This window comes from Lycorma delicatula, chromosome 2, assembly GCF_047948215.1.
Source record: "Lycorma delicatula isolate Av1 chromosome 2, ASM4794821v1, whole genome shotgun sequence".
Lineage (NCBI taxonomy): Eukaryota > Metazoa > Arthropoda > Insecta > Hemiptera > Fulgoridae > Lycorma > Lycorma delicatula.
In genome coordinates this window covers 202486298-202506587 of record NC_134456.1, presented here as the reverse complement: position 1 = coordinate 202506587, position 20290 = coordinate 202486298, and the positions used below count along the sequence as shown (strand labels likewise).

Genomic DNA, 20290 nt, shown 5'->3' with positions numbered 1-20290 from the left:
ACATTTTTGTTTCATAACCTTAAGAATTATTCAAGCTTTTTTCCTATTGAACATTACAAAAATAAAATAAAATGTTTTTATTTACTTATTAACGTTTATAATTCAGTATATTATTGTTATTTAGAGGTTAATTACTGAAATTTTTTTTGTATTAATTAATAATTTTTTACAGAAAAAAAATTCATTTTTGTTATATTGTTAAACAGAAAATTATAATTGAACAGCCCGCATTGTACGTAATAAATAAATCTATTTTTCGCGAAAAGAATTTTATTCGACTAAAGAAACGATCAATGATTTAGAATTCTGTCAATTGGTGTTACGAGCTGCTCGAGCAGTCAGTCAGTCAGCTGCCGTAGAAGGCCGACAAGTGGAAAACAGTGGACGATACGTAAGTAGACTGGTAGAGATGGTGGACCGTACATGCTGAATGAGAGTCAGGGTTGCGGGCGGATTCCTCGAATAACACAGTGTTGTTAGCGGGAATGGGATCCAGAGAGTCCGATACAAGTATTTGTCTTATACCGGAAAAAATTCCAATTCTGCAATTCTTGACATAATGGAGGTTGGATTTTCGTGTGAACCAAATGGTCTTCTCGTACTCGTGTAACCTTTTGCGTAATTCTATGATATTTTAATCTTTTAAAATAATGCTTACGAATATTGATAATTCTACTGATAAACCGTGTTATAATTATTCAAATTGTTATCCCTGTTTACATCTTTGAATAAATGGAAATGATTTTAACAGTTACTTCTACGGTAAGAACTTACGTTGGAAAAAGAATTTAAAGGAAATTTAAGGTACGTGAAAAATGGAAAGAAAAATTTGCCTTCATGTTCAATGACTTCAGTAATAGTTAAATTAAAGTTCAAAATAGGAAATTACAGCTGCTAAAGATTTCATCGCAAATAGTTATGCCTGTATTGTAAATACTGTGAAGGTGTTTATATATAATGATTTATAGAGAAAAATTAAAATAAAAAAAAATTTAATTTTTAAAAAGTTATAATACCTAATGTAAAAGTATGGAAATCGTCATAAATTATTCAGCAAAAACTAAAATCAGTAAAAGAAAGGAAAAATGTAAAAGTTTTACATTTAAAAATTTACACTAAAGTTACTACTTCAAATGACCACTGCTTAAATTCTAAGTAACGGCAACTGTTTAGTTTACTTCAGGCTCAATTTTTGTGTATGTAACACAGTGATAATGATTTTTTTTTTTATTATAACTTATAAAAGAAATTGTTTAATAAAATTAATCAAAAAAACTATTTCTTTTAAATCTAAACAAATATTCCATTACCTAAATAATTATAATTGAGTCAAACATATAGCTTCATTAAAGAGCGATTATTTTAGGGATGGAGTCCGAAGTAAAAAAAAATTGCTCTTGTAATGAATGAAGAGAAAAAATATACACGACCTAATTATTTCACATAGAAAGATGTTTCTTAAAAATTGAATGATGAGTGGGTAAAAACTTCAAATGATGAATTAAAATAACTTTGGCTTGTGCTTAACAATCAAACGCCGTTCTTAAGATAAATTGATTAAAAACAGTCCAAAAATGAAAATAATTAAATTTTTTTATGACTTTTCGTCAAATATGATTGGGAAACATGGATATTGATAATGCCCGACAAAAAGAAAACTTCATTATTAGAAAATTTACGAAAAATATTTTACGATGATTTTTAAATGAGTGAATAGAAAACGATTGGAAACTGAAAATCCTTAAAAAGACAAAAATTTATCAGGTTTGAATATATTCTGTGATTAATTAGCAACTATACTGAAACAGTAGATAAATAAGAAGGGATAACTAAGAAAATGTTTTGTACTTATTACGAATTAAACGCTTCTTAATAATCAAAATAAATTAATGATCCCCTGAAAAACATTTTAACAATTATTAGTGTTAAGGTAATAGTATCAGTAGACGACATAAAAGCTTAAAATTTGAAGAAAATCCCACTAAGTGCCACAAAGTGATTAAAATAAGTACAACGTTATCATTAAGATTTTTTTACGGAAATGATTCTATACGTAATAATGGTATTCGAAAACCAATTTAGAAAAAAATAAATTGTAAACAAATGTATATCAATATTTATTTTTCTATTGCATACTTCATTTTTTGAAATCTTATTTATCATATTATCAAACATTAATCAGTACTTCTTTAGTAAATACTCAGGAAGTATAAAAAAGTACAATAAAACTTGTAATTTATATAATAATTAATTTTGTAAAGATTTACATTGATGATTGCATTTATCAAATATGCTTTAAAATTTTTCTTTCATAAAAAATTCGGATTAATTATTACTTTAAATACGTCAAAATACTGATCTGGGATAACTCTTTGCCGACGTTTCACTGATGTTATTGCCAGTGTGTGTTCTAAACCTCTTAAATTATATCAAAAACTTTAAGAAATTTTTGATTCTTAAGAAGCGTTTAATTCGTAATAAGTACAAAACATTTTCTTAGTTATCCCTTCTTATTTATCTACTATATTTTTTAATTTTTATGATTATTCAGTATATGTAGTATCTCCTAAAAAAATAAATAAATGAACTTTTAGAGTAACTGCTATTTAAATTTTTAACAACTTTATTTTCCATTTTAGATTTAATGTGGTGTGTAAGTTACAAAAACCTTAGTTAAACAGTTTTTATTTATATATTTGAGCATAGAAAATATACTTCAAAAACACGTGTTCTTACGCTTATTTCCCGTAATTTAAAAAAAAAATAGATTACGTGCTATAAATTTCTTAATATCAAAACTAGAGATTTTATCAACTCTCACTCGCTTGTACTGATTAGGAAAATTTGCAAAAAATGCATACTTGTTTTTATTACTTTTACTTGTTTTTATTATTATACTTGTTTTTATTATTTTTATTTCCCAGCAACTTTACAATCTGTTCAGCAGGATAATTGAACAATAAGTAAATAAGATCTATATTTGAACTAACATTAAGTAGTTACAACCCAGCGGCTGGTGACTTAACGATTACAACGAAATAAAATAGAAGAACACTTCGTACAGCCTAATTGAAACGATAAGGCAAACCAAGAATATTGTTTCTTAACAATCTTGAAAAATCACGGATCGTGTAATCCAATAAATTGATCGCCAAATAATTCGAGTGCCGATCAAAACGATTTTGGTACTGTAGGCTGACCAGAAAGATTTCCTGCCGAACGGTACGCAACTAAAGATCATTATATATGAGGCTATTCCTTATGTATCGTACTGTTTTTGTCTGGTAGCGTTCAAATATGTCAATATTGGAGTTGCACGCTGTACCCCACAATTCAAGCCCGTTAGTCCAAATAGGCTTCAAAACTGATTTATAAATCAATAATTTACTTCCTACTGAAAGCCGAGATCTATGTCCTATCAGCCGTACATGCTTTTAAACTTGAGATCCATGTGTTTCCGCTTAGATTTAATATGTTTCGCTCAATAAATCGGTCAAGATGAAAACCCAAATATTTACAGTCCTGAGATCTCGGAGTGCTTTACAGTCCTGAGAACATTGAAATAGAAACAGGAGGACAGTTCCTTATGAAGGGTGAACATGATGTGCTATTTTTATTTTTCAACGTGTAAACCGCGATTCAAGAAGAGTTATATAATCTTGAATAAAGATTATTCGTGGAATAATTAAATCTAATATAATTTTGTACACCTCAAAAATTATTAATTTTATATGTAATGGTGTTATAAACAATTTGGGACTGGGTAAAAATTACTTCTATATTTAAATTTTTGTGTTTTATTATTATTTTATCCAATCGTTTTCAAAATAGATATCTGTTTCTTAATGCGTAAGGAAAACAAGAAATGTTTGCTCAGTAAGTAAAATTGTCTTCTTAAAATATAGGATGCAAAGTTTGGTTTTTCTTACATGTTTAAGGGATTATTGAAGTAAAAAACAAAAATATTTGTTTCTATATCACACTATCCTAAGAAACAATCGATAATGAAACAAACTAATTTATTACCAACGACTTAAACGATGAAGTCCAATTTCATAATAAATTGTATTTAAAAGTTGCAAAAAGAGAAAACATCCTATGATTTTATATAAAGATAAGTTTATAAAAGGATCACATAATGGATTTTGTATAATAATCGATTGAAACGTGTAAAATAATACGGTGAAAAAAATAAAGAAAAATTATTACGTACACGTAATTTCGAAAAAGCATTGCTATCGAGTATCGGCTAGCGAATAATTTTATTCTGATTATTGATCCAGCGATAAAATGAAGCTAAAATGAAATTTTTTGAGGCAGAAATTACATCACAAAATTAGTATTTTATATGTTTTTATAACGAAAAAAATGGGTACCAAAATTGTGTCTCCAGCAATTTCCGAAAAAATGGCAAAAGACAAGGTAAAAAACTAGTTAGAAGTTGTTTTAGGATACATTGTTTTAGGATTGGCGTACATTTTTACTTTATTAAATTACATTTGTACAATTATTTTAGAAAATATAATTCTGAGAAAGTCTATATAAATGGTCAGTTAAAGACAAACGAATGTAAGGAGATTCAGCTTTGTTTTAAACAAAGTGGTTGAAACGTGAAAGAAATTTGTTAAATTTAATTCAACAAAAAGTTATTTGATATTAAAAAAACGTTTAATTTTTAAAAACTAAATGAGAATAATATATACGTAACTCTTACATCTGATGATCCTGTTGGTATTTTTATTCTTTTTTTAAACAATGTGACGAGAGCGCTAATGACTTTGGAAGTCGATGTCCTTATAATAATATTTCACTTATAGTCGCATCAACAATTACTCATTATGACTCATCAGTATTTGTGTGAATGTACCCGGTTAACGTGTAGTCTTGAACAGACTCAGGCCGACCATTCCTGAGACCATGTACGCAAAAAAGAAGTATATAAAAGAAGTGTAACACAAACATATTTTGTGTTACAAAATATACAGTTACATGCATTGTTCAAAACTTTCTGTCACTATTTACACAATTATCCGCTCGCTGCTATTTAAAACACTTTATAGTCTCCCTCATTTTTTCAGGGTTCTTCAAAACTATCACAGATTCATAAGATTATTTTTTGTGTAGTTTATTCCCCCTTAAATATTAGAAAAAATGTATTAGAAGAAATGGTGAAGAAGAAACAATTAGCATTTATTAGACATCAAATGTACTACTATCTCTTAATTACTTCTCATTTAGGATGTAGGAACAGCTTCTTTAAAACACATTGCCACTGGATATCATACCAGAGACTCGCCAGGTATCGTGGAAACAAGCGGTGATATAGATATAACCTTTGATCCTGCAGAGGAATTTCCAATTGCATACCAACACCAAGTAGCATCGATCAAACGCTGAAAAGTTTGAAAGGGTTTGATGTAACTATGGATTTAATTTCTAAGGATTTGTCTCTTTTTATCATTTTCTATTTTCTATTCTTTATCTTTTTTCTATTTAAATAGAAATTGGTATGATCGTATATCTCCCTTCACACTACGGTGAAGTATAGATATACTGATGTTAAGAGATGTGATTACAGAGAACCCGAACTCCTGAAAATTTTCTCCCTTGCTTGAAAATGAAAGATGTTTGCGAGGTAGGAACACAAGGCAATTACAATTGTTAAATTCAGGAACAGAAGATTATGACAGTTATTTTCCGAAAAAAGTAATATAAATACAATATGGTTAATGAAATATCTGGACTTATTATCAGATAATATATAAAATTAGGTAATTTTTCTCGGATCATACTTTTTAAAAGTGATTAAATTATTTATTTTTAGAATGTATTTAGTTTTTTTACTTACACATATTTTAAACGTTTTGTAGGGTTCTTAAGGGACATAATTATTTTAACCTTTTGCAGGTGATAGTCGATTTCCAATAGATTTTTTTTATTTCTGTGGAACTTAAATTTAATACTTTATTAATGACCCGTCTTCGTCTTAATTTTATTTATTTAGTTTTTTGAAAATATATAAAAACAACTGTTTATTAGTCTTTCTTTTTTTCTTTCTCTCTCTCACTCTATCTCAGTTTATATATATATATATATATATATATATATATATATATATATATATATAAAGGTAATTTTTTGGTTCAAGTAAGTCTTTGCCCTAATCCATGCTACATTCAATTGGAATAAATTAACTCAGGTAATTTTTCAAGTTTAAACATTTTCGGATGTAGCATGGTACGACAAATATTCTTTTATACGGCTTTGTAATAACAACTGATATTATACCAAAATTAAGCAGGCAATAGATTTGTTGTACCACCTTTATTTAGCTTACAGATGAACAACTACTCTCGAACAATATTAAAATTAACTTTCAATTTTTTACGCATTAAAAAAAAATATTTATAAATCAGTTTAAAAGCAGAACTACAAGCAACGGTGACAAAAATTGTATAAATGTTCTCTACTTATTCATTACTATAAAAATTAAGTTTTAGTCTTATATCTCTCTACTTACTTTCATCTTGTTTGATAGACGAAGCGTTGGAATGCACCAGATACTCGGGCAAAAGCTTTTCGCCAATGTTCTGTACCTGATAACGTAAATGTGTAGCGCGAACAGCACTTGTTACTTTTCATACCATTCTAGTTGTGTCAATAAAAGAAGAAGAAGAAAAATAAAAAGAACGAAGAAGATGAAGAACAGTAAATAAAATAAGAAAGAAAGAGGAGACCAGGTTATTTTTCAAAGCTCTTTTTCCATAGCCACGAATTATGCAGGAACAATGTATGGGGCAGCGGCCGCATTTATAGATAATTGAACGCGATTTACGACGATAAAATTCGCATTTAAAAAAGCTCACATCAAAAAGCCATTCCGAGTGCAGGATTGGTGACTGGCTTTAGAGAAGGAGAATGCTGATAATTGCAAGAGGCCGGCTGCTGAGATTTATAACATTCGTTTGTGCTTTTCTAACTATGCTAGTTTTTTTCATTCCTACAGAAACCTTTTTTGTTTGTTGTTTTTTTTAAATTTCATTCCATTTTTATTTTTTGGAACAAAATCCCGCTATACAACCACTTGTTAGACGTTTTGGTTCTTTCAGAAGTACATCTGTTCTTTTAACAATAATTTTACTTTTGATAAGTTCGTTAATTTGTATTTAAATGGTTAGTTTTTCGTTTTCTTGATTCGCAGTAAAATGATACTAATAGTGGTACAAATACTTTAATTAATAATTTCTTACATTTATATTCTTTTGAAATGTGTTACTTTATTTTTAATAGTTAATTAATCTTGCGTAATTTTTCATATTTTACGAGTTGAAAAGATAAATTAAAAATTTAAAACTATCAGAAATACGAAATGAAAAGATCATATTTCTGAAATCTCATTAAACGTAAAGATAATGTGCTTTTTATCTTACTGTTACGCTTTTAGTGTACTTTAGAATCTAAATAACAGTGTTTTTAATGACTAAATGAGTTTTCAGAAACGGATGGATTTAACATTTCATAGCCATCAAAATGCCCATGATATGGGCATTTTGGTGCCCATATGGGAACGAAGGTGGCACACAAATGGCACCTTCGTTCTGTTCAGCCATACTATTGACTGAGATAGCGTAAAATAATATATATAATTAATATACTATTCGTACATTTCATACCGTTTCTACTGTGAAATAGTATGTTAAATACATTGTTTTAACTAAAGAGGAGAAACAATTAAGATGCTGTATTTAAATAACAAAGAGTTTTTTTTGTGAAGTAATAAAAACTGAGCACTCTAACCTAAATTATTAGTTAATTCTAATGAAAAAAAATAAAAACAAATCATTTAAAAAGTAGAAATTTAATAAAATTTAAAAAATTTTTTGATTCCGCGAAGAAGAAAACGGGAAGCCACTTCACTCCTCTAGTAATATGCCTAAATAAACCTGTTATGGAATGCTTATTATTCTTGAAAATTGTTATGTTATTTTCGTTACCAATGACTACTACCTGCACTAGTAAATATGACGGTTATGACACTAATATTACGGTTTTATTTTTGGTAGAGTCTTCATCTTACAAAATTCACATAAGAAATACAACAGATAACAAGAAATTACTAGATTAAAAATGATTTTATTAAAATTATCAGACTAAAAGTTAATAATATAATACCTTTTAAAAACTGAAAGAATGAAGTAAAAGATTAAATCTTATTCTATACATCAGAAAATTGTTATCGTACGGAATGAGTTATTTTGTTTCAATAGGTACTTTCTTACTCTTGGAAAGAAAGTATACTTCTGTTTACATGGAGTACTGATTTGTAACAATAAGTTGTATTCAACTCGGTATTGAGGGAACGGAAAATTACTTCACTTCTCATTTCTTTTGGTAAGTTTAAAATGATTTATTTTTATTCCTGAGAAGGGTTATTTTAGTTATTGTTTCTTTTCGAGCCACCTACTAATCTTTTGGAGTTGGAGTTTCATGTATTCCATGTTTCGTGTTACTCCAGGAGTAACACCTGAAAAATATTTTATAAAAATCTTTATTTGTGTACTTAAAAGGTTGGTAATTGAAACACCGATTTGTATTTCTATCCAAGAGCTAAAATATAATTCCTGGACTGTTTATCGAACGAAATAAAATTGCTCTTCACAAATTCCTCCTCGTACCTTTATGTCATTAATATCAAATTCAAACACAAGGAAAAAACAAGTACTATCAGAAGTAATGTAAAATATATGAATTCTGCGTATATTTATCTCTGTTAACGGTTAATACAGAAAATCTATGCTTTACATTTCACTAATATCTGGATGGAAGAATGAGTATGAAAGCATGAAGATGATAGTTCTAAATACAATTTTATACATAATTAACTGATTTTTTTAACCTAAAATATTTTTTTCTTGTTTTCCATAGAACTTAAAAATAGTTTCTGATTTATATGAAACTGCAAATTAATTAATATGTAATTTTATTATTTTTTTGATAGCATTTCTTTTTGAATAACATATTTTAGTTGAAAAATAGTTTTCAATTTATGCTTTTATAAAGTATACATATTAATAAGTAATTAATTAAATTTTACTTCCTCTACTGCTTGTACGAGTAATATATGGTAGGTGGAAAAAGTGATGATTGTCAAAAATTTGACCTTATACCAAGATAGTTATATTTTTAAGATAAGAGGAGCACAATGAAATAGAATTTACACCTTTAAAATTGTTTAAAAAAATTTATATATGTCCTCATCAGTGCGATATAATTTTTTTTTTCTATACCAAATGACTTACTTTCAAGGAAATAATTACATTATTTATATATAAACCGAATGCTGATGCTACCAAATTTTTAAATAATTGAGGGAAAACTATATCTAATATAAGATGAATTTCTCTAAATGAGATATTACTACTGTGGGAAATTGTAATCCTTATCAAACGTTAAGACTTTAATATATCTTTCTAATGTGGACTTGTATTAAATTTCTTCTGATCCAGTTTATAGACCTGATAATTTTTATCTATTTATTTATTTTTTAAAATTAATTCCTTATTAGAGTTAGCAAAGTATTTTTACCATATCAAATGGATTTCCCTAGCTCTGGTAAAGCAGTTAATATTATTTAACGCGTCATTTCAGATTAGAAAGCTGGTTAACTGATTTGTTGTTTTATTCAGTATTTAACCGCGTTTCTTAAAGTTATGATATATAATGCTCCTCAGGTATAAAAGACGCTGGTCATGGTTTTATTTGAAAGGAATGATGTTTACTAAACAGATTGTCCTTGCAATAGACCGAGAGAAAGTGTTAATATGTCTGATATGTCAGTAAAATTGGCATGCTGATAAGCAACATTATATAATATTTGGCTCACTGAGAACGGCAACGGAGAACTATTTTAATCCTTTCTTTCCTTGAAAAGCCTGACACTGGATGTTTGTTATTCTTGAAAATGGAACTTATTATCAGAAGGTTTGATTGCCCATAATTGTATGGTTACGGGACTCAAGATATACTTATATATCACCTGATTATAAGTATTAAACTCCCATCCCTAAAAATTGCAATTATACAATTCTGTTTTTTTTTTTTGTTTTTTTGTTTCAACCGATCAAATTAAAAATGTTTATTCATTTTTTCAAAATGAGATGTTATCTGGATGGAAATAATCCTTAATATTTCTTTAAATAGGTAAAGAAGAAATTTTAAAATAGTTTTACTAAATGACTCAAAATATTGTCAAGAGAGTTGTTTTTTCTTCGAACAGCAAAGAACAATTCTGTATTTCTGGAAAAAGGCTAAATTTTAACTTCTATCCATATACTAGGAAATTAGGTAGTTAAATTATGGATATAACCGTGTTATGGTATATTCAAAATAATTATTTTAATCTTATATAATTTGCTCGTAAAACATAAACATGATATAAAACAAAATACCAAGTAACAGTGAGAACTAGTGGAATTCAGTATCTAAAATAAATTTTTAAGAGCTATATTTAAAAAACACACTTTTTTATCAAAAATAGATTACATTTAAATCTATAACCATAAAAACTCAACTTAAATTTGTTATTTTTATCATTTTTACTGTTTTCAAACAATGTTATTTGCTGGGAATACTATAACATGATGAACAGGTAATACGTGAAAGAAAGAATTCCTTTTAGACCGGTTTCTAGACGTCCAGTGACTCCACTTAATTTAATTTCTTCGTTTTCTGATTTTGTAAATTAATAAAAAAATAAAAAATAAATAAAAACTCAGCAAATTGCTTCTCTAAGCTTAGAGGACTTTTACAAATTGGATTAAAGAAATAAGATTAGTATTGCGTTTCTCTTATCCGTTTGAAAAAGGGTAATAATGTATCTTTAACACATACAACTGATACATTAAGTAAGGCCATTAAAATTCTAATTGATATAGATTCTTGCATAAAAAGTTGTGTATACATTCTTAAATGCCACGTTTATTTATTTTCCTACGTTTTAGAAACCGACTTCTAAAAACATAAATAAACAAACGATTTTATGCCCATAACTTATGTAATGTAAGTACTAATTTATTAGTACCTAAAATTCATTATGTTTATAAAACGAGCACCTTTTTTTTCTGTACAGTTTATATCGGTTTAAGTGCAGAAATGCAGAAATGTATACATTGGTCAAAATATTTTTAAAAAAGTTATTTTTTAAACAATAATAAAACTGAATTACGTAACATGTAAAACATGTATTTTGAATTAACACAGTACCATTAGCATTATTGATAATAATTATTCTGCCAAAGGATATTACTAATGCTTATTTCATAATTCTAACTAATTATACTCTACGAATGGAAAAATTTAAATTAGAAATACATTTTTAATTCTACTGTTTTTAAATAAAACAGGCAAATATAGTAGCATTATATTTTTCCGATCAGTTTTGATGCTTAATAACCCATTTTATAATAACGAGAATAAAGGCAGATAGTATTATTTTATTTCTTAATCTTTTTCCTCCTAACTTATAAAATTATATTTAGCTTCAAAAAGTTGAAAGAAAACTAAAGGGAAATACCATTATAATTTAATCTCTTACAAATATTTATCAATTTTACATTCATGAGAATATACAAAAAAATATATGTATACGGTGGTAGATTTTCCGCATTTTTCCCTCCCATTTTTTTGGGCATTCCGTAGATCGATAATTTTTCCTTCCTGCCTATTATATTTTCAAGTAATTTCAATTCGAAATGGTTACTTTTACAAGTTTATAAAACTGACACATTAATTTTACTATTATTATTTTCTTGAACGGTACAAGGAAATATTGTAATAGTGAAAAATACTGGTTTTCTAATTTCATCGGAAATATCCATTTTGACAATTCCTGAACGCATTTTGACTAGTTTCGGCGTGACGTCTGTGAGTACGTATGTATGTATGTATGTAAGTACGTATGTATCTCGCATAACTCAAAAACGATTAGCCGTAGAATGTTGAAATTTTGGATTTTTGATTGTGGTAACATCTAGTTGCGCACCTCCCTTTTTATTGCAATCAAATGAACCAAAAGTGTCCAAAAAAGCTCAAAATCCAAAAAGTTTAGATTTTTGACTTTTTCTTAACTGCAGTAACAAGCCCTCATTGAAGCATTTTCAACGATATGTAATAAGTAATACTTATTTTGGTTGGTTCCAGAGTTATAGAGCCCAATAAAACTTTAATTAATGAAATACTTGGGTCTTAAAAGGGGAAGGCACATCGGCGATAATTCCTTTTTTTTAATTTAAATTTATTGATTTATTAATAATTATTAACCTGCAATTGTAAAATAATTTTTACAACAAATAATAATTCAATAATAACAAAAAAAAAAAACAAAATGTAATAAAAAATATATGTAATTTAATAGGCGTATAAGGAAGTCGTCATGTGGTGTCCACGTCGGATTTTTACATCGGGGAATAAATTATACTTCAAACTCGTCATGTGATTATTACATTAGCATCTCTTCCTTTTCCTGTTTAGCCTCCGGGAATTACCTCAGGTATTACTTCAGAGGATGAATGAACATGATATGTATGTGTGTAAGTGAAGTGTAGTCTTGTACAGTCTCAGGTCGAACATTTTTGAGATGTATGTTAATTGAAACCCGACCACCAAAGAACACCGGTATCCACGATCTAGTATTCGTGGATACCGGTGTTCTTTGGTGGTTGGTCCGGAGGCTAAACAGGAAAAAGGAAGCATCTCTGAATGATGCTAATGACACTGTAACGAACTCGTAATATCAACAGAATGTGGGCTGTTGCTTATAAAACTAGGCACCAGATAATAATTTTATGGTAAAATTACTGTACACATCACCCTTACATATGCAAAATACTTATTTACAAATCTCATTTCATCTTTGACGAAAAAAATCTTTTTTTTTTAATTAAATATTTTCTAAGATTATTTATCAAAATAATTATACCGGTGTTATTATTTAAAAAAAAAAATAATAATAATTATTGAAAAATGAAATACAGGTTATTTAAATAATGGCTGAAAATTAAAAAAAAAAATAATCGCCAGTTGAACATCATAAAATTGACTTTCTTTCATTAATACAATGAAAAAAATGTTTAGCATTTTTTGTACGTTTAAATTTCATTTAAGGAAAATTTGACTAATTTTTTGAATACACGTTAAGTAATAAAACGATGAATGTAATCAGTGCTCTCTCTTTTTCTGTTTAGTTTCCTGAACCACCTTACGGTGGTTCAGGAAACTAAAGAGAAAAATTTATCATTTATTCTTCAGAGGATAAATGAGGATAATATGTATGAATCATGTATTCATATGTATGAATGATGTGTAGTCTTATACAGTTTCAGGTCGACTATTCCTGAGATGTGTAATTAAAAGAAATGAAATATAATCAATGGCTTACAGATAAAAGAATAATGAATGAAATACGATATGGAAATACGCGTGAAAAACGATACCATGTGGAAATACGATATTTGAAATACGAACCTGGATGTTTTAACATTATTTTAAATTAGTTACTTTGAGGATTTTATTTTCCGGTTACGTTTATATTAACTTATAAAATTCCATTTCATTACTAAAAGTATCTTTAAAAAGCTCAAGACCGACAAAAAGTACGACTATTTTTTAAATTTGTACTTCTTACACTCATAGGGTCGCTTGAGAAATATAGTTAACACTTGAGTAGTAGTCGATAGCTGGAAGACCTGTAGTCGGAAAATCACCCAAATTTTCCAAAAAATAATGTGGAAAAATTTGTTATAATACATTTAACAAGGGATATTTTTACAAAACATTTTTGCCCTTTCCAAGTAAGCTTTAGATTAGTTTGAGTTAGATTAAAAAGCGGTAAAAAGAATACCTTTCTTTAGTCATCTTCCTGTTTTTCTAAAGACAACTTTCTTTAATAATATGAAACAGCACGTGTGACAGAAAAGTAATTTAGAAATAAAATTACAACCCTCTATTTTTTTTTCAGTGTACAAAGTTAATAAGCTTCAAACCAAACGTCAAAGAAATAATGCGACAAATATAAGTAAAAAGAAAATTATAATAAAAAACACAAACTTATATTATTTTTAAAAATAAAAACCAAATAATTTACTATGACATTATACACTGATCAACACATTTTACAAAAGATTTTTTATTTAGTTGTTGAGATTTGTTATATGACCCATTATTTATAGCTATGTATATTAAGAAAAAACGAACGATGTCACATGTAAAATGCATGTAGACGTTAGGTTAGGTCGTGTATTATTCGTCGTTGGTCATAATTTAATGGTATTTTTTAACGGATTGTAAAGTTGAAACGGTAATAAAAATTGTTGTTACTACAAAAAAATCATGTTATGTCCTGCATTTTGAAGGTCATCTAGTAACTGTTACTTAGTTCACTGTTACTTAATGCACTTTTATCATGCAGTAATTTTATTGAGCTTTGTAGAATGATATAAATTAAGTTTAAATTTTACTTTCTGTGGAATAAATAATTTTTTATTATTTCAAAAATATAGGTAGAATATTTGCGCATACTTTACACACACACACACACACACACACTGAGAGAGAGAGAGAGAGAGTGAGAGAGAGAGAGAGAGAGAGAGAGAGAGAGAGAGAGAGAGAGAGATAAATACGTACTTTTACCTCTTATTTCATTTTAATTTTAGTACCGCAAGGTAAGGAAAAAATTATATTTTTTGGTAAAAATAATTTCTGATAAATGTTTAAATCTTTCAAATTGATAATACTCTTTTTATCTGTAGTTTATTTTTAAATATTTACTGTTTAAATAAAAGATTTCTTACAAAAATTATTTACATTAAATACTGTCGCCAAAGTTATTTCCGAATGAGAAGAAAAACTTTAAAATAATATTTTCTAGTTTTATTATAAATACAAAAATATTTTACCGATGATTGTATATATTTTATTTTTAAAGTTTTTTTGTTTATAAAGATAAAACTGTTTCGGTTCATTGTTTGATAGCATAATAAAGTATAATTAAATCTCAAATTTTGTGTGGTTAAACAATAAATTTTACATACATATTTTTTTAGCAGTTTTAGTAAAATTATAAAGATTTCGCAAAAAGAGCGAAAATTCTCTTTTTTATATTCACGACAAATTTACTAATTTTCTTAAATGACTTGTGAATAATGTAATTCAAAAAATAAGTTTTCAATTTTGTATCTGTTATTTTTTAAGGTATTTTTTTTTTTTGTTTGTAAAAATACAACATTGCACCTATGGTGTTCCTTGTTCGTTTTTTACTTATATTTTTCTCACTAAATAACCAATAGTGAAGCAATAAATTAAGCACACTTATAACAGCCGTAATAGGTGTAATTTGTATCTCTCAACAATTTTTAAAGGTAACAACTATAAGAATTGTTCGTACCCGTAAAGTGCGTATCACTCAATCAATCCAAGAAAAAGTTTTATCTTTTAGAAATAAAGATTGTTTTGGGTAGAAAAAGAAAAACATTTTACAAACATTTTTTACATTTGTAAAAATTTCAATCTCTCAATCAACCAAAGAAACTTTTTATTTTTAAAAAAGTAACAAAAATAATATTTTCCGTCGTTTATTGGTCTCCAAAACCTACTGTATGAAATACATTTTAAACAGATTTAAAAAAAATTTTGAATTCAATTTAAACTGTCGTAATTATAGTTTATCCACGGACAACATACTCGTATAACCGCTAAACTGTCTGATAAAGCTTTTCGGGTTTATGCATTATCTTAGTTTTTTTTTTTTTTATTGTGCATTACTCATTAATTAATAAACGAGGTTTGATATTTCATTTGACAAAAACGGTTACAAAAACAAAAATTGACAATTCGTACAGTAATAAAATACATATAATTTAAGCCTTGACAGCATTATTTTTCTAATATTTTAATATGAAATTCTTACCTCTCAATAAAACTTTCTTAAGACTTCGTCTAGCTGTGGTACAGTTCCACCTGCGATCACGGAACTGAAATTGACACTCTTTTGTTCCAAGTTGTATTCCTCTAGAAATTTCTTTTAGAAGGGCCGGCTCATTTTTACATATATCAGCTACTTTTCCCCTCAGCCTTCTCGTTTTCTTACATATCAAAGTTGGATCCATAACCACTTGACTACCGACAGCCCTAAAATGAATAAAAAAATGCGTAAATCATAAAATTGAAGAATTTTTTATTCTTTCTTTAACAAAAAAAACCAAAACCAAAATAATTAAAATCGATTTTAATTTTAGCATAGTCTGGCAAAATATTTTTCATTAAAATGTATTAATAATTATTATTAATGCTTAAAATAAACAATATTAAATTATTATTATTTTTTTTTTAAATCGAAGTACCTAAATTAAGTTGTTACCTGTAGGAAGCTCTAGGAATGTAGAACAATGTTTTTAATTTTTTAACTGTTAAAAGAGACTGATTTTAGATGCTTTAGAAGCGACTCTAAAATATCTTTAAAATATCCGAAGAAGATTTACATGAAGAAGTAAAAATGATGACCTCTAAAGAGCGTAAGTAAGAGTATAATAAGTTAAACGAATGGATTATTTGATTTTGGATTTTAATATGTTGAGGTTTATCATATAAAATAAATTAAGTTAGTGGATAAAAAAATAAAAATTTCAGTAAAAGTAACTTTAATTAGAATGATATTCTTTCTCAAGATCTAAAAAAGATTAATAATGCCATCTAGCCACCTCTACCTTCAACAAGAACACAGAAATATGTTGAAAAAATTGTAACTTTAGCATCACTATTAGAGCATTTGACCAATCTTTCAAGGAAAAATTTAATTAGCATAGTAACAAACAGAGCTATATCCTTTCCGAGTATGAAAAGACACTAGAAAAGGCATTCATTGACCTTCAACACTAGAATAATTGGTCGCCAATCAAAGCATGAGTGTTATCGAGGATGAGTTTGAGTCCAGTTTTTAAGATAATTCATTCGAAATATATAAAGGTTAAATGAGAAGCCTTCTTAAATAATAAAATTTCAGAAAATCGTATTAATAAATTTCTGGATAACGGAGACTGATAGAAATCTCATTTTGATAATCTAAGAATTATCCGAAGGTGTCATTGAAGTATTTGAAGATAAAGTAGTTCGGTCAGTTGTATCAGAATTTCAAAGCTTTCTGAAAAGTTAATAAGAGAATTTTTGGGGTTAGAGGGAAGGATCACATTTATCGTTTAACCAGAAACTCTGAGAATTCGATGAGAGAGTTTTCTGGTTTGTTAAACATTTTTTCTGCATTATAAAGAGAAAAAATAAAATTGTAGATACGTACTCGCAGCCGAGAAATAGCTCTTTCAGATTTGTTTAACCTCCGCGTCCACCGTTAGGTATCGCTTCAGTGGATGAGATGAATGATTTTTAGCGTGTGTGAGAATGCCATGCCTGACCGGGACCCCCGAATGAAAGGTCGAGGAGCTATCACTCACGCCACGGAGGCTGGCTGTACAGCCGGCCTCCGGAGGCCGAAGGAGTAGTTGTACAAACAAAACATTATGAAAACTACGGTGCTGAAATCTGCCGATCTAACTGATATTAGCAAATAAAGATCGGTAAGAAACATGAATTCGGAAAATGACAGACCAATGTTCATATACGATTTGGATGTCAGACGATGGAAGTCACTCGAATAAGCCGCATCATATTAAATGGATTTAAATCGTTTCCGTATCCAGTTTTAACAAAATATTCGATATCAGCATGAAATCACCTAAGAAATGGCTTAAAATAAAAACAGGTAATGTATCAATTGTGTATTGGTGATTTAACCAGTTAAATGTGGTGTGATAAGGGATTCATTGTATTACATTTTTAAATATTCGGATGAGTGGTTGAGAAGGCATTGAAGAATTGCTATTTCCTAATATTCGATGGGAAGTAATGGATTTGCTGTTTTTTTCTATGCAAATTCATTTTAAGAATAGTTGCAATGACTTTCATTTGTGTATATCTGACTGCTGGCCTACGATATCGTAATACAGGCATTTTTTTACAGGTATTGTGAACGATGGCAGGAAACTGAAATAAAGAAGGAAAGTGGATTTTCAAACAATATTAGAAAACTGAAAACGCCTAGCGAATGCCCACAGCATGGGTAGAAAAGTTTAGTACTTCCCCACCAACACACCTAAAAATTTTACGCGTTTGAGAAATTGGGTGCAGTAACTAATGGATTCAATTTGAAATCCTATGATGTCAAACGAAGACGGAAAATGAGACAAGAATAGATATGGCATGTATCAACAGTTTAAAAAAGGTCTACACGATGTGCGGCTCAGAGACTACTATTGCCTAGAAAGTTTTTGTGGTAGTTTAATAATAAACTTCATTTTTTCCATACAACCCAAACTGTTGCATGTTTTGAAGGAGGACGACCTGGAAGGGGAGTTGTAATTCTGTGAGATCATGCGTAACCAAATTTTTGACGAAAAACTCGGCTTGATAAGATTATCTGATCGTATGGGCCTGTTTCAAGCTATCTGGGCAAGTGAACAGGTCAGTATTTATTGGGCAGATTAAAATTTCCATTCGGTTGTTGGATTTCAATTAAACCAGCCAGGCGTCGCAGAAAGGGGTACTCTCTCCAGTTTAGGTGTTCAAGACCAATTTTCTTTAATGGAACTGTTGATTTATCAATCACTTAAACATACGACGCGGTGGGGTAATGCCACTACTGAAAACCTGTGCTTACTTCACTGAGCTATAAAATAGGTTACCTTCTCATTTTTCTTGCTCTTAAAAAGCTATCATGAGAATGTTGTAACTTTTTCTAACATTTCACAACGAAAAAATTTTACATTTCGACTGGAATTTTGTAATATTTTTTTCTTTGAACGACAAAATTTCTTGAATTAACTATACAGTTAAAGGATTCAACTATTTTACGTTAAGAGTTAACTTTAAAATAAAATTTTATGGGTAAAAAACTTATTTTTCACTGTTTTTGTTTTCTTTAGTGAAACCATTTCAAGATGGGTACAATTCTCTCGCTTAATAACAGTGTTACGTTTTAGTAACCCCCGTCTCAGAAGTTAAATTATTTATTTATTTTTTACCGTTTTATCCAATAGAATTGAACATTTGTATTATCATAATTTTTCCAGACATTTGGCAAATAATGGGATATAATTCTTACTTCCTTGTACGAAGTAAAGGAAATATTGTGATCGCGAATAATTTGGTTTTCAGATTTCAACGGAAATATCTATTTTGACCACCCCTGAATCCACTTTGACTAGTTTCAACGTGACGTCTGTACGTACGTAAATAATAAACTTCATTTTTAAGAATAGTGGCAATGACTTTCATCTGTGTATATCTGACTATTGGCCGACGGTTTATTTCCAAAGTGATCCAAAATTAGGATTTTTGAATCCTACGTACATATCACCACCATGCGTACGTACATATGTGCGTATGTATCTCGCATAACTCAAAAACGATTAGTCGTAGGATGTTGAAATTTTGGATTTAGGACTGTTGTAACATCTAGTTGTGCACCTCCCCTTTTGACTGCAATCGATTGAACCAAAATTGTCCAAAAAAGCCCAAAATCCAAAAAGTTTAGATTTTGGACTTTTCTTAACTGCAGTAAAAAACTCTCATTGCGAGCTTTTCAACGATATATCATAAATGGTATTTAGTTTTATTGGTTCCACAGTTATAGCCAAATAAATTTTTAATTAATGAAATATTTGGATCTTACAAGAAAAAATTCTTTACAATAAAAAAAATCTGTAATTTAATAGGCGCACAAGGAATCATGTGGTGTCTACAACAGATTTTTATCTCATTGGTAGATGTTAAATTAAACGGTTATTTAAAAACCAATTTAAATTCAATTAAAACAGAATGTTGATATTTTATGGTGTTATTTACTTCATTTTACCATAATAGTGTACAACAGTGAAAATTTAATTTAGCTAATTTTTATAATTTAATAAATCATTAATAGTAATACTTCTTTCTTATATATAAGAATAAAAGTAAGTAAACTTGTAAGGATAATAATAATTTTCTAATAGGGATTATTTATTTTTAGACTGGAAAAAAAGATAAATTTAGAGATTTATGAGAATACTACCAGAACATTTAGCACTATTATTGCCAGATTTCTCTAATCTAATTAAAATTATAAAAAAAAACTTCGTTCTTTCAGTTTAAGTTAATTCAATCTACCGACAGATAACTTCTTTGTTAATGTTAATATGTTTCTTTTTTT

The 20290-nt window shown here is 28.3% G+C and overlaps 1 protein-coding gene across 2 annotated transcripts in view; it reads right to left on the bottom strand.

The window, feature by feature from the left end:
* Positions 1 to 20290, bottom strand: part of LOC142319580 (protein Wnt-6-like) — a 118688-nt gene that overhangs the window by 35139 nt on the left and 63259 nt on the right. For both annotated transcript variants that reach the window (XM_075357032.1, XM_075357033.1), the window contains exon 2: positions 15962 to 16182. In XM_075357032.1, the coding sequence (XP_075213147.1) occupies positions 15962 to 16182 (221 nt within the window). The remainder of the gene's footprint in view (positions 1 to 15961; positions 16183 to 20290) is intronic.